At 43.2% G+C, this 14,403-nt stretch overlaps 2 protein-coding genes across 2 annotated transcripts; both read left to right on the top strand.

Moving 5' to 3' along the window:
• The first annotated feature begins 2,760 nt into the window (after window positions 1–2,760).
• her8.2 (hairy-related 8.2) lies at window positions 2,761–4,418 on the top strand. Its single transcript, XM_006801142.3, has 4 exons — window positions 2,761–2,921; window positions 3,037–3,132; window positions 3,212–3,290; window positions 3,714–4,418. The coding sequence occupies exons 1-4, from the start codon at window positions 2,859–2,861 to the stop codon at window positions 4,046–4,048; spliced, it is 573 nt and encodes a 190-aa protein (XP_006801205.2). The 5' UTR covers window positions 2,761–2,858; the 3' UTR covers window positions 4,049–4,418.
• A 4,092-nt stretch (window positions 4,419–8,510) lies between these two features.
• her13 (hairy-related 13) lies at window positions 8,511–11,397 on the top strand. The gene is made up of 4 exons (XM_006801144.3): window positions 8,511–8,885; window positions 9,156–9,242; window positions 9,353–9,434; window positions 10,022–11,397. Exons 1-4 carry the CDS (start codon window positions 8,796–8,798, stop codon window positions 10,474–10,476), a joined length of 714 nt encoding a protein of 237 aa, XP_006801207.2. The 5' UTR covers window positions 8,511–8,795; the 3' UTR covers window positions 10,477–11,397.
• Window positions 11,398–14,403: the final 3,006 nt, after the last annotated feature.

The raw sequence follows: 14,403 nt of genomic DNA, 5'->3' as shown, positions 1-14,403 counted from the left end.
GAAATTTGAAATATTTGTCTTCCTTTTTTAACTATTTCAGTGTACAGAGAGCATATGTGGAACGAAACCTTAGCACCCCATTTAAGGTTAGAAACCAAGGCATTTTAGGATGCAGTTAGCCTAAATCTGGAGTACACTGTATCAAATGTCACCTGAAGGAAATATTGTACTTACAGGTTATGATTTGAACTCAAAGCATTATTATTTCATCCAGTTTTGACAAATGAAATGATCTACATTAACACATTTGAAATAAGTCTACATTTTGAAATAAAACTGAACTTTGTTTGAAATGGGCTTTTTTAAAGTTGTGTGGTATGCTCTCTCGATTAGCACAAACTCTTCCTTAACTCTAAACAAAACAAATATTGGATGCATTGCATCCTTCCAAATTTCTAAATTATTTAGTTGTACTTTAAGTTGTTTTCTAAGTGATGATGCATAGTATTGCCAACAGCCAGAGTATTTTAAGGCCTCTTGTATAGGAAAAATGTTTTGTTAATGTACAATACACAAAACCATTAATTCCTTAGATACTAAGTTAAGAATGTGCAGGCAGTGGCTTGAGAAACAGACAGCTGTGATTCACTTTAATAACCAAAGCCTCAGGTGAGAGCTAACAGAAGCAGGAAGAGGCTTTAATTTTACAGCTGTCTGTTTAGCTGCATGAAGTGGGGTTTAGCAGCTGTTAGCTCCAATCTCTGTTTTTCATCTAAAGGTGTAGTAAGGGTTCACCTAGAGCTGAAAGTTACATGTTGGGGGCTGAGACCGAAGGAGAAGGCTGGTTTCTAAACAAGAGAAGCCTCAGGTGGAGGATATTGGTGGAATATGGCTGACTATCAAAAAGTAATTGCAGCAAATATCGCCCCCTCATAAAGCATCATCTGCTTTTGCTGGCAAACTTCTAACGAAAAATGAAAGCTTGTTTCATTATTTCATCAAATGTTCATCATCATCAGATTTGATCTTAACCCGTAAACAGTTAACTGAGTAAAGTCAATTGCAACTACATCACCCAGATGTTTTGAGATACCCACTCACCAAAGCGAACACTGATGGGATCGGCAGTCCTGCATGTCAAGCCCTTGCATACAGGTAACATACCTGGTGTATTTGTGCAGTCTGTTATACTGTAACAATTCAGATCCTCTGTGTTATTGATTCCATTAGAATTCAGAATTCAGTAGTACTGACATTACACTTGCTGACCATGCTGGTGCAGGGTCAGACTTCAGAACTGCTTTAAATCTGCAGAGTTTCCAATCCACCACAACCCAGAGCTGCACTAGTGGATTGAGATCTCAGAGATTCAGAGATTCACTTTCACATATTTTTTTAAACAACTGGTTATTGGAATTATTGTTGCCTCGGTACTACTCAAAGCTATCTGGCCATTTTCCTCTGACCTCTGGCACCAAAAAAGAATTTTCGCTGAAGAGAGAACTGCAACTCACTGAAAGTTTTCTTTTTTCAGAAAACTGTTTTCCTTTTTTCTCTGCAAACCGTAGAGATGGATGTACGAGAAAATCCCAGTAGATCAGCAGTTTCTAAGATACTCTGACTTGTCTTTCTCGGTAGCTCATGAGCTGTTTCGGGGCTTATTTTGCCTTTGTTTTTGCCACTGTCTGCCACTGAACACTGGAAAAAGATGGATCAGTAAAATCAAAACTCTATTACAAACACTTTTGTTATAGTAGTGCGACAACAGCCCCACAGTGGCTTCACAAAACTCACTCCCTTTAAAAAATACAGACGCCTACTTAACGCTTCTCTGAGGTTATGATGTATTTGGATTGGTTGCCATGTGTTACACCTGGCCCCGTCACCGGCTATCTACTGGTCACTTGCCAAAGGCCGAGCCTCCTCCTCGTCCTCCTCTGGTCGAGCCCTGTGTGAAGGTTATTACTCACTTCATGCTGATTAAGTTTGGGTGAATAGCGCTCTTTGTCCGACCTCGATTCCCACGACCCGGCATTCGCCTGGCAGTCGCGTGGCTCTGAAACAAGGGCTCCCACTTTAGGGGACCCAAAAGGTAGGAGGACGGGGAGGGAGCGAGAGAGGGTTGAAGGGGGAGGGGGTATCTGGTCAATCTGACATCTGCTCGTAAACAGTTAACAGCAGATGTCTCACATTTAAAAAACACCGAATGTGATAAAAGCAGGCTAAATACACAGCGTGTCCCCCCCCCCCCCCCACCCACCCACCCACCCTCCTCTTCTGCGCTTCCACAAAGGTACAGCCTCTCCCAGTGCAACCAGCTTCTGTTAAAGTAATTCAGACGTTTTAAAGGATATGATTATGAACTATAACAGGTGACAGAAATATATTCTCAGGTGATTTGTCAGCCTTTTTGTTTCGTCCCGTGAGCTCTGAGGAAATAGGTTTGGTCTTTTTTTTGCAGGTGTAATGTTGCCTTTGAATAGAATAGACGTGGGGGTCCCGGGAGTAAAGCACGGTAATTGCACACTCTTGTTCATGCCTGGGAGAAGAGGAAACTGCAGTTTTTTGGTGTTGTTGTCGGGTGAAGAGGGGGGGGGAAGGGGGGTGTAGCGCAATGGTTTCAGGCTGGACATCTGTCGCTTGTGAGCTTTTTTTTTTTTTTCTAGGCCGGGTCTCTCAGTTATTCAATGGAGCCAGTGACCTGTCAGTCTTGACTGATGGGACCCCGTGTGTGGGAAAATCCCGCAGCCAAAGAGTTGGCGCATTCACATGCTAATTGCGCCCTATAAATAAGAGGGTCGCGCCGCGCCGAGGACCCTAGAGACGAACTGAGATTCAGAGGAGAAGGGACAAAAAAGCGCGCACACAAACACACACATATACACATACACACACCATCACACACCACAGGTTAAAACATGACTGCTTCATCCATGGCGCACAACCTGGGGAAACATCCTAGCGCAAAGGAGGAAAGAAAGGTACTGGACATACTGAAGACGGGTTTCTTTTTGACCAGTTTTTTAAACGAATCCAGCATGGTGCCTCTCCATCTTGTTTTTGTTGCTCTTACCTGATTTGGTTACTTTTTTACAGCTCAGAAAGCCGCTCATTGAGAGAAAGCGGCGGGAGAGGATAAACAACTGTTTGGATCAGCTCAAAGAAACTGTGATCGGAGCGTTCAGGCTGGACGTGAGTATTGTCCTCACGTGTCTCCTCTGAGCAAACAGCGAGGGCTCAATAATAACTGAGGTTTCTCCTCTCTCGACAGCAATCCAAACTAGAGAAAGCGGATATTTTGGAGATGACGGTGAAACATCTGCAGAACATCCAGAACAACAAAGTTAACGGTAAGGAGCCGGGCACTTGATTGATTACGATATTACGAGCTTTGTTACTGCTGTTATTCATCGTAATAAAATATTTTTATATCTCCGTTTTTTTTTTAATTTGGTTAGGCGTAATAAACCGATAACGCGTGAGAATGAAAATCCACTGACCTATTTGGCATTAGGCAGCAGGGGGCAGCATCAGCACATATCATGGCATATGTTGGAGGTCTGACAACGTTTTCACTGGGTGGTGGTTAGAGCAGTGTGGTATGTGGAGCTGCTGGATGGGCGAACGTGGAAAAATTAGAAAATGATGGTTGTCTGAGGTGCTGAGCCATGGATGGAAATGTCATTGTAGCCAACGGGTTATGCTGGTTGTGCTGTTTCCTGTTACCACCAGGGTTCGCTGTGACACATGTATCTTTTTCTCTCTTCATTCAGACCCCACGTTAGGCCTCGAGGCCCAGCAGAGATACAGCACGGGCTACATCCAGTGCATGCACGAGGTTCACAACATGCTCCTGACCTGTGATTGGATGGACAAAACTCTGGGCTCCCGTCTGCTCAACCACCTCCTCAAGTCTCTGCCTAGGTCCACCGATGAGCGCCCCCTCACCCTGCCCACACCCAGACTCGATGCTGCTCTTCCAGCCACCCAAGCCGTCCCAGGGTCCCCCCTCAGAGTAGAGCAGTTCCAGAGAGAGGCTGGACCTCAGGAAAGGCCAGCACTCCACAGTTCCCACCTGGGGACGCTTGAGATGTGGAGGCCCTGGTGAACTGCTGGATTGATGATCTTGGTTGTCCATTCCGTTAGACCATCCTCTGTTATGTATCTTATAGATATGCTGCTCAGAAGACAAACATGTGGGGCGGTTTTTGTTCCAGTGATTATTATTGTAGGTGTGCTATAATGATTCTATACAGACCTTTTCTCAGTACTTCCCTTCAGAAGTTGACCTCTTGTAGCCTGCATTATAGAAGGCTCTTATTAATCTTTCGTCTATTTATTGTATTAACAGCTTTATTTATTGTTATTATAAGGCATGACTTTGCTTCTTAGACCACCTGCTTGGCCTTTGCATAGATTCCTCCTTTGCTGTACTATTAACCTAAACATTATTAATAATAAAACTTATTTTGCACTCACTCAGATTGTATGATCTTTGTGAACAGCCATGTTTGTATGCAGGTGCTCTTTTCTGTTGGATCTTGACAGGAGTACTTTAAGGTCTAAGAGGCCTACAAGTGTTTATTGTAATATGATGTTACAGTAATATGGATTAAGATTTTTAGGGATTATACAGCATTTGACTGTGACAGGTTCCAGCCCTGTTGTGGCCCTGGATGCGATAAACTAGGAAAATGGATTCATGGATGGACTATTGTCATGTAATGGACACGAAACAAGTCAAATAAGTGCTAAACTCAACTGCCTAATGGAAACGTGTCAAAGTAAGAAAGAAAACACTTAAGTACTACATAGACTCATATCCTTATGCTCAGTTGTAGTTTAGCTGATTAAGCAGAAGAGAGAAGCAGCTAATATTTGGACTTTTCATAAAGGGGTGAGAACAGATGTCAAAAATAACATAGAAGATGAGTCTGGACTTTCATCTCCACTGTCCCAGTAAGCTAATATGTCTAACATGAACACCCTGGGACCAACAAATCTACAAACCGGATATCATAAAATCTGGCATGCTGCATAAAATGTAAATAAAAATAGAATGCAGTGATCTGCCCCCTAATCTTATTCACAATAGAGCTTAGAAAATATATCAAATGCTTAAACAGAGACATTTTATCGACAAATATTAACTTGTTTTGAACTTTATGACAGTCATACATCTTAAAAAAAAGGGTAAAGTAAAAAAGAAAAGTAAATGGCACTAACACTAAAGAGCTGGAAAAACATGTGAAATCATTAGGTTAGCGGGTCAGTAACATGACTGGGTAGAAAATTAGCATCTTTGAGAGGCAGAGTTTCACCAATCTGTAAAAACTGCCTCTGCATATCGGGGGGAAATTTCAGAGTTCTTAATATAAAATTGCAAACATTTCAAATATGTAATGATCTACATGTACATCATGTCATGAAGAGAATGTGTAGAAATGTGCGCGTTAGACAAGGCCCAAAATCAATACTGGATCTTCAGGCCCTCATAAAGCATAGCATTAAATCACGGAAACAAGTGCAAGGGCCTAAGAAAACTTCCAGGAATTACTGTCTATGAGTACAATTCACAGTGCCATCCACAAATTCAGGTTAAAGCTCTATGGTGCAAAAGAGAAGCCATTCCTGATCATGATCAGAAAACTCTGCCATCTTCTCTAAGCCGAGGTTTATCTAAAATCCATCGAGGTAAAGTAGAAAACTGTTCTGTGATCAAACAAATAAAAATCTCAAATTCTTGTGTCATCTGGACTAAAGAGGAGACGGACCATCCAGCTTGTTATCAGTTTTCAATTCAAAATCTCTGATGGTATGGAAGTGCATTAGGGGGATGACAAACTTGCACATCTCAAAAGGCACCATCAATGCTAAATGTTATAAACAGATTTTAGAGCAACACATGGTCTCATCCAAATACCCTCTTTTTCCTGGTAGGCGTTTTCATTTTTCAGCAAGAGAACGCTTAACCGCAACTGCACTTATTACAACAGCAAGTCCAGGTGATGAGCAGACATTTGAAGCATGATAAAAGGGAAAAAATGATGACAAATAAGACCCTGGACTGCAGTTAGAATCTTCTATCAGACAAGAATGAGATATTCATCTCCCAAAAGCCCCACAGCTGCCTTTCCTCAGTTCCCAGATGCTTACAGACTGTTTTTTAAAAGAAGAGGGATGCTACACAGTAGTAAACATGATTCCGTCCCAACATTTCTACATAATGTTGCATCAATTTTTTTTTCTCTTAAAATTGTACATTTTCTCAGTTTAAATATTGGATATGATTTTTAGATTCTTTTGTGAATCAAATGTGAGTTTATGAGATTCGCAAATCATTGCATGCTGTTTTTATTTACATTTTACACAGCATGCCAATAGACAACATGAGCTAACATGAGCTAAAACAACTTTGTGAGTAATATATATTAGAGTTGAGCTTCTTTTGCTCAACCCTAATATATATATTTGCACTGACTATAACTACAGTCAGTGCACCCAAATCATAACACAACCGTTTCCTGTCTCACCTCTAATTGTGCAAAGCAGATTCCAGTATGCAACTCAAATTCTGCTGAGGTATCCCCCCCACCCCCTCATATAAGACATTTCTAATAGGTCATGGCAATAAAAGAAGTGTGAAAAGAGTCATTTTTAATGTTTCTCTATTAGAACTGCTTCCAATGAAACCTCTTTGCAGAAGGTCTGTGGATTATTCTGAGATAGAGGAAGCTGCTCGACATATTTGTTCCATTTGACTTTATCCAGATACACCTGAACTCTGTATGTTTGTGGAAAACAACTCAGTCATAACGATTGTTTCTTTAGGATTTGATGATTTGGGAGGATATGACATATAGATAAGTACCCACCAACACTTATCACTTATGTGCAGGTTTGCCTGGCTAGCACGATTTGTAATTATGAATGATGCCAGCATTGTATAGTGTGTACGTGAGATGAGAGGACAAGCTTATTTATGCTTCACGCTATGTCGCCAAGCTTGATTAGCTTCGTTCCGAGTTCGTTACATTACAATAAGAGAAGCAGATAAATCCAGTGAGGATCTAAACGAGTTGTGTGTGTATGTGTGTGTGTGTGTGTGTGGGGGGGGGGGGGGGGGGGGGCGTACATAGCCATCTGGAAGCAAAACAAACGTGTCAGAAATGGCTCATACATTCACGTTTTAATAAAGATGCAATTCATTATAAGCTTCTGAGAAGTGCAAACGTGCGAGTGTCCCATTCCCCAGCTATTATAGTCCCTGTGATTGGCCGCCACATGGAGCCAGGCGGCTGGTCTGAAGAGAGAGGGAGAGAGGGAGACAGAAAGGGGGACGCCTGGTCCCTCGGCGAGGCTCGCCAACAAAAGCGAGCCGAGACAGCTGCTCTCTCCACAGTCCACACCATTAAAGCTCTCTGGAACAAGAGATCTGGGGGTGGCGAGGTGCCAAAAAAAAAAAAAAAACCTTCACTTCAAAGGTCTGAAGGGCTTCATTCATTCGGGGCACGGGGCTTCAGTGGCGCGTCTTAGCGGAAATGCTGATGCGCAATTATGGAAACAGCGCGTAAAACACGAACTTAACACGCAGCCCTGCATTTACCTGGAAGCTTTCACAGATGCACGCTGACCCAGCCACTCTGCTCTGCTGTGAGGGTGATCTGAATAAAAATGACGTAAACAAAACATGTAATAACCAGGCCAGAGGGTTCTCTCAATGCGCCATATGCACGCTCACCAGCATAGCACCCCAACGAATTCCAGGCGAATTAAATCATCAAAATTGGTATTATGAGAACAGCTTTTGACTCATTCACAGTTGTGCAAATGTGTATATTGCAGTGTGTTTGAACACACATAAAAAAGATTTAAAAAAAAAAGTCGTCCACGTTGCACAGCAGCCAATGTGAGAATGCAGTTGCGCACAAATCAGAAGTCACAACAACAACGGGGAGAACAAACGAGGCGCAGGCCAACACCTGTCGCTTTCTTTGGAGAAGGACCCTTAATTCCCCGAACTGATTTAGTTTTGGCCGAGGGGCCGCCAGCAGCAGCAGCTGCCAACTGAAGGCATCGCGTTACATCCGCCAAACAGACGGGTAAATCTGCTGAGGCTCGGACACAAAAGCCAGCATAGAGGAAAAGAGGTCGGGCAAAAAAGAGACGGGGGCAGGGTTTAAATGCCTCGATGTGGTGTAGAATAGCGTCGTGCTCCAGTCATTTTGGTTGGGCTGGTTTGAATAAGTAACTGACTGGTTTATATTTGATAGCCTGAAGAATTTCATTTTTGTCTTGAGTTAAACGTATATTTGAGGCTTCTTCTAACATATGAACAGTCAAACAAAAACGAAAATAAAAACAAACAGCACTATTCTAACACTGTACTCTGTGTCTCTGTGCTGATTCGTTTTGTGCAGATGAATTATAAGTGCGAGCAGTTCACTGAAACTAACTGAAAGGGGGACAAAAAACGAGCGTTCGCTCCCCTAACCCAACAAATTGTCTGATTAAAGCCAGTCCAGCTCCTCTGGGCGCAGACCTGGGCTGACCGCAGACAAAGGGGAAAGCGCTCATTGGCTCCGACCGTGTGCGCTCTGTTGTTCCCCAGCGAGAGCAGCACAGCCCCTATTCACATGTTAATAAGCCCCTATAAATACTAACAACAGCCACTCAGCGCCAGCAGCACGTCTGACTAGGATTACACAATAAACAGAGGGCGCCTCGCCTCGCCTACGAGTTTGTCGATTTTTTTTCTGCCTCTAACCGGTTCCGTTTGCCAGCTGCCCCTCGAGGACCACTCAGGAGGTACGAGCAGCGGTGGGAGAAGCCACAGTAACGGCGATCCAACCAACATGTCCCCCTCGGCTCGGCCAAACGGCCTCGGACTTGATGTGAAAGATGAAGATGAGTCCTACTGCGGGATACAGAAAGCGGATAGAAAGGTGGGGGACCGGTGGAGGCACTGTCCGGAGACACTTGGCAGTGACGCACTTGTCACGCCGCTTTAATGCTGCGTGTGCACAGTTATGAGACAGGGATGGTTAGTTTGAGAGGAAACCCTCAATGATTCAAAGTTAGTTACATGCTTTAGTGAGAGAAGAATGACGCTGGGTTGCCTTTGCGCACTAACCGCGGACAGGTGGACGCTTATGACTTTGAATGGTGCTTCTTTCCTCATGTCACTGAAGTGTTTTCTTTCTGTGCTCCCGCAGACGAGGAAACCTCTGGTGGAGAAGAAGAGGCGAGCTCGCATCAACGAGAGTTTGCAGGAGCTGCGGACTTTGCTGGCAGACACAGACGTGAGTACGGAGCGCACACAGCTCCTGCACTGGAGTTTCACTTTTGCTCTGCGCCACAATGAAGATGTAAACTGTGGTCTTGGTGGTGCTCATCTGGTTTCTTTCCTCAGTTTCATTCCAAGATGGAGAACGCAGAGGTGCTGGAGCTGACCGTGAAAAAGGTGGAGGACATACTGAAGAACCGGAAACAAGGTGTGCCCAAATTTATCCAGCCCGTGTAACTATAAAAGAGTAAAGATCTGTTTTGTGGAGCGCTCAGAGTGCCAAATAATAAAACGCTTGAGTATTGCATTATTGATAGAATTACTCTCATTATTATGACAAGACAGGCGTACATCTTAACCCTGCTCTAATAAAAGAGCATGTGAAGAGTCAGGAAATGCTTGATTTAAAAATATAGACCGTGATGAGCAAACAAGAGCTCAGTGGGGTCTTTTAAATCAAAATTTCCGTGTGTTTTATACCATTAACTCTCATCTAAATATCTTATACAGTATTTTACAAGAAAAAGCACTTTTTCCACAGAATGGTCACCATCGGAGGTTTGTATCAACATGCTTATATGTAGAGCTAGAGCAATTTGCAATTATCTTATAAGAGGAAGTGATATTTTATCACATAAAAGGCTGGAAAGTAACATTTTTAGCTGTTAAGTAATTGTAGTGTAGTGAAGGAGAAACATTTAGCTGTCACGTGTCTGCAGTCAATAACGTAGGAGTTCTTCAGTCTTGTATTATCAATGCTTTGGATGCTGAGCAGTCGTGTCTCTCCTCTCACAGAGGCAGAGACACTAAACCGAGAAGCCAACGAGCGGTTTGCAGCTGGTTACATCCAGTGCATGCACGAGGTCCACATGTTTGTGTCCAGCTGTCCTGGGATAGATGCGACGGTGGCGGCTGAGCTCCTCAACCATCTCCTGGAGTGCATGCCCCTGAATGAGGACCATCTCCAGGACATGCTGACGGATCTAATCACGGACACTTCTGAGGGCAACAGCAGAGGCAGCGAGGCGCTCTGCGCTTCTCTCGCTTCTCCTGGTGAACGGAGTTTCTCCTGCGGGTCATCTTCTGCCCTCTCCCCAGCCCCTTCCTCCATGTCCAGTGAAGACTTGTGCTCTGACCTGGATGAGACTGACAGTGATCACAACCAGAGCTCTACAGAGGGCATGGAGAACAGGGAGCCTCCCAGTATGCCCACCATGACCTACCCCTGGTCTATGTGGAGACCTTGGTAGAGTAGTGGTGGGAGTTTGGATGGAATACAGTTGGGATGTGTTGAAAAGGGGATTATGGGCTTTCATTTTTATGGTGTGACACAGCGCGTCCCACTGAAAGAGAAAATTCCACCCTACAATACAAGAGGATTTTGTGGCTGTACCAGTTTTGGCCTCCCGTAAGACCGGTTAAGAAGGCTGACTACATGCATGGATTCTTTTCTTAGGCCTCCTGAACTCATGGCACTGATGTCCAATAATTAAAGTCTGTTCTATAAGAGACCAATTTAGGCACCAACAAAAGCCTCAGCTGATCACTCTGCAGTGATTCTGAATACCGGCGTGCAGATGGATTTTCTTCACAGTCACTACTGAATACAAGTTTACAGAGATTTCCCCCAATTCTGGGAAATGTTTAAAATCAGAAAATGTAAGAGAACATTTCATCAGAAGTCATTCCTGGAGTACTTTGGACATTTATATATATATAAAATTAAAATTGGATTCTCCTTTATGCCATCAGAGGGATCTACTACACTCTGCTACCCTTTCAGCTGGAGGCTCAGAAAAATAGATCTCCTGTTCTTTTCAGTAGTAACACCCTGGCTTTGAGTCCTCTTGTGACTTATCTTTACACCTGGAGAAACAAAAAGCAATCCCTCTCAACACCCAACAAAGCACAGAAAAGGCAACAGTGCAGGACTCTCCCTCTTGTTTGGTCTATACTTCAGTGTAAATAGGATTTGTACAAGGAGAAAAGCTCTTTCTAGAAACTGAGAAGTCGGGCGATGCCCCAATTAATATAAATATTTCTATTGCATTTCAGAGGTTCCTTTAGTTTATCGGACCAGTAGTTCCTTTAAGGATGACCATTTTATGTTGTAAAGGTGTTTAGAAATGTCTTGCGAATAAAATGTCTGAATTTTTCTAAATAAAATAACGTAACTGAAAACTTCTTTGTCTGACATGACTCCAGCTTTGGAATAGAAACTGGGTCAACGTGTTTGTGTCTGAAAATACTGATAAAGCAAACCGTTTCTGAAAGCAACAGCAACCCAAACACTTGAATAAGTAGCCCAGTGCATTCAAAAGGAAAAGTATGTCCTCCACTTAAACTTTCGTTGATTCATACAGTGCGTGCATGCGCGCGCGCGTAAAGCAGTCGCACCTCTCCGAAAGTGTCTTCGCTCTCACCTCTGTCACAATGACCGCGTTAACAAATGCGTGTTAGATCCTGTCTGGACCAGTCACCCAGACGCACCGTTGGAGGTCCTCACAAAGGGGCAACTCCCCTCATCCCTCCTATAATCGCAGTAAGAGCCGGGTGTTGTGCCAGATAGTGATTTCCGGTATTTGCCCCCCCCAAAAAAAAGATTTCCCCAATTTAAACAGCTATAAATGACTTACTGGTGCATAATCTGTCAAACATATCTGTCATCACACCAACAACAAGTCATTCTGAGCCACAATCAGCTGAAATCCATTTTTGGCAAAGTGATGTTTATATATCCTTTATTTATGCTGCTAAAAAGTCTCGTTGACATTAAAACGCCTTTTTTTTAAACGAGTGATCTGGCCAAAAGGGCAGCAGAAATTGCAACAAATATAACACAAGACTTCTATAAAGATATTTTCGACTGGAATGATTATAGTATAGGTATACTTACGCAGAGCCATAAAGATACTTGCACCTGTTTCTACTCGTAAAAGTAAATAACATGTCATATTTCACAACCATTAGGTTACAGCTAATAACCTTGGTGGGGGAAGCGCACGTTGAGCACGTTGTTCACTGTCTGATGATCCTGGATTACTGGAGGAGGAGGCAGACTAATTATCAACCCCCGGTGGAGTAGGTGGAGGGGGCTTGGAGGCTCTGGGTGTGAGCGTCGGAGGAAACATATGCGAAGAGGAGCTGATCAAAGCTTTGAGCCACTGTTTGACAGCGGAGCGTCAAAGTATGTGGAGGTTTGGGGGGGGGGTACTAAAATGGTCCAAGTGCATGCTCAGATTCTTCACCAGGGCTCAGTCAGCACACACACACACACACACACACACACACACACACACACACACACACACACGCACACACACGCACACGCACACAAATCTGTGTGAGGACATCTTTTGACATAGTGCACTCCTTTCCCCAGTCGTTGCAAATGCCATATTCTAACCCTAAAACCTCCTAACTCTGAAAGAGGAGGTGTGGAACAGGAAAATGATCTAACAATGTTATGATCTAAAGGTTATAGAGTGAAATGAAACAAATGAATCCCACTAGAATCAAACTCAGACAACTGCACTTGTGCTAGTTTCACTCCCCTTTGTCTGGTATTTCTGTTCCTCTCAGTATTATTTTGTATGAACTAACAGATTCAACGAAAACATGATGAGGGAGGTCAAATTATTTTTAAAATAAGGAAAATGTGGAGCAGGTTGTTTCATCAGCTAGCTAGCACAAAAATGGCTTTAAGATAGTCAATATACAGAAAATGTTTCTGTGCTTGTGACTTATGTTTAATAGCTCAAAGCCTGGGATGTTATGATAAATCCAGTGCCTGTCTAATGTAGGACTGTTAGCCAGTCATATCTGGTTTCAGACAGTTAAGTCCATAAATGTATGCTTCTTACCCAAACACACCTTTAAGATGTTATCAAAGGTACTTAGACACATTCAATTACACCCACACACCCATTCTGTCTACCACAAGACTCCACAGAAATCCCCGAAGCTTTCATTTAACCAAAACGTACCTGATGCAAACTCACAGCATCATAGGAAATGTACATTTTTAGTCAGATATTTCCAGTAATGAGACTTTGTCCTTGGGCAAGATACTAACAACATGTTTCTCTCCAATGCATCCATCAGAGTATGAATGTGTGTGAATATTGGAAGCACTTGTACAGGAAAAAAAAAGAAAGAAAAAGTGCTTGCATGAACAGGTGTGAGTGGGTGTAAGAGGAAAGTTGCATAAAGCACTTTTGAGTGCTGAATTACAGTAGGGAAAAAAAGAACCAGTCCATGTACCATTCAGATATTACACATTGTGAATGTGTGGTCGGATTTTATGCTGACAGAGTTAACCCCTGCACACTGCCTCAATCTGCTAACGGAAAATGACAGCTGACAGGCCGACCAAATACATCAGATGTGGGTTTGCAACTACGCTTATGAATTCTGAGGTTAAAGGTCAGTGCAGTGCAACAGTTGGTGTGAGAGAGGTTCAACAGCAGAAGAGAGCATATGGTGCTGAAACAGATCCCCAGGGGACCCTGAAAAACACCCTCAGGACTCTCAACTGTTTTTGACTGTTTGAGAGAACAATCGCCTCTTATGAGCCGGCCGGGGGGGGGGGGGGGGGGATGCCTCTGTGTCCCATGTAAGACACAAATTTATCACATTAAGTATTTGCTTTTTAAAATAAATGTCAAAATGTACTTGGAGCCCTTATGCTGCTACGATCAAACCTAATTATTCAGATTTCCAGCTCCAATAGAGGATTGTTACAGACCCCCCTCCCTTCCCCCCCAAATTCACCTGCTTGTCTGAAATGATGCATTTCAGCTTCTCTCCATTTAAGCCAGTTTCCTTGGCTGCCCTTTGCAAGTTAAAGGTTTGAACAGCAAGTGGTTGGAGCTCTGAAGCTGAGATGAACGTATTAGGGTATCCACTCTCCCTGACATCATACAGAACCAGGAGAAAAAAACCCCTTTGTGTTAAGAGCAGTCTAAACTCTTAAGTCTGCGCTTTTGATTTACAGGTGTTACACTGACCTCATTACTGAACATTTTGGACATGCCTAATATGAGCATCCACCACCGTAACAGCATGTTTATGACAGGAAATGAGGAAACACATAGGTCCCCTTCAAATTAATGACCTTTTACAGGCTCAAGATATTTTTGAATAATCGTAGTGTGTCATGATGAAAACAGTGCACA

Source organism: Neolamprologus brichardi, chromosome 14 (assembly GCF_056152115.1).
Source record: "Neolamprologus brichardi isolate AB-2024 chromosome 14, ASM5615211v1, whole genome shotgun sequence".
Classification (NCBI taxonomy): domain Eukaryota; kingdom Metazoa; phylum Chordata; class Actinopteri; order Cichliformes; family Cichlidae; genus Neolamprologus; species Neolamprologus brichardi.
This window is presented reverse-complemented; position numbering and strand designations above follow the sequence as displayed.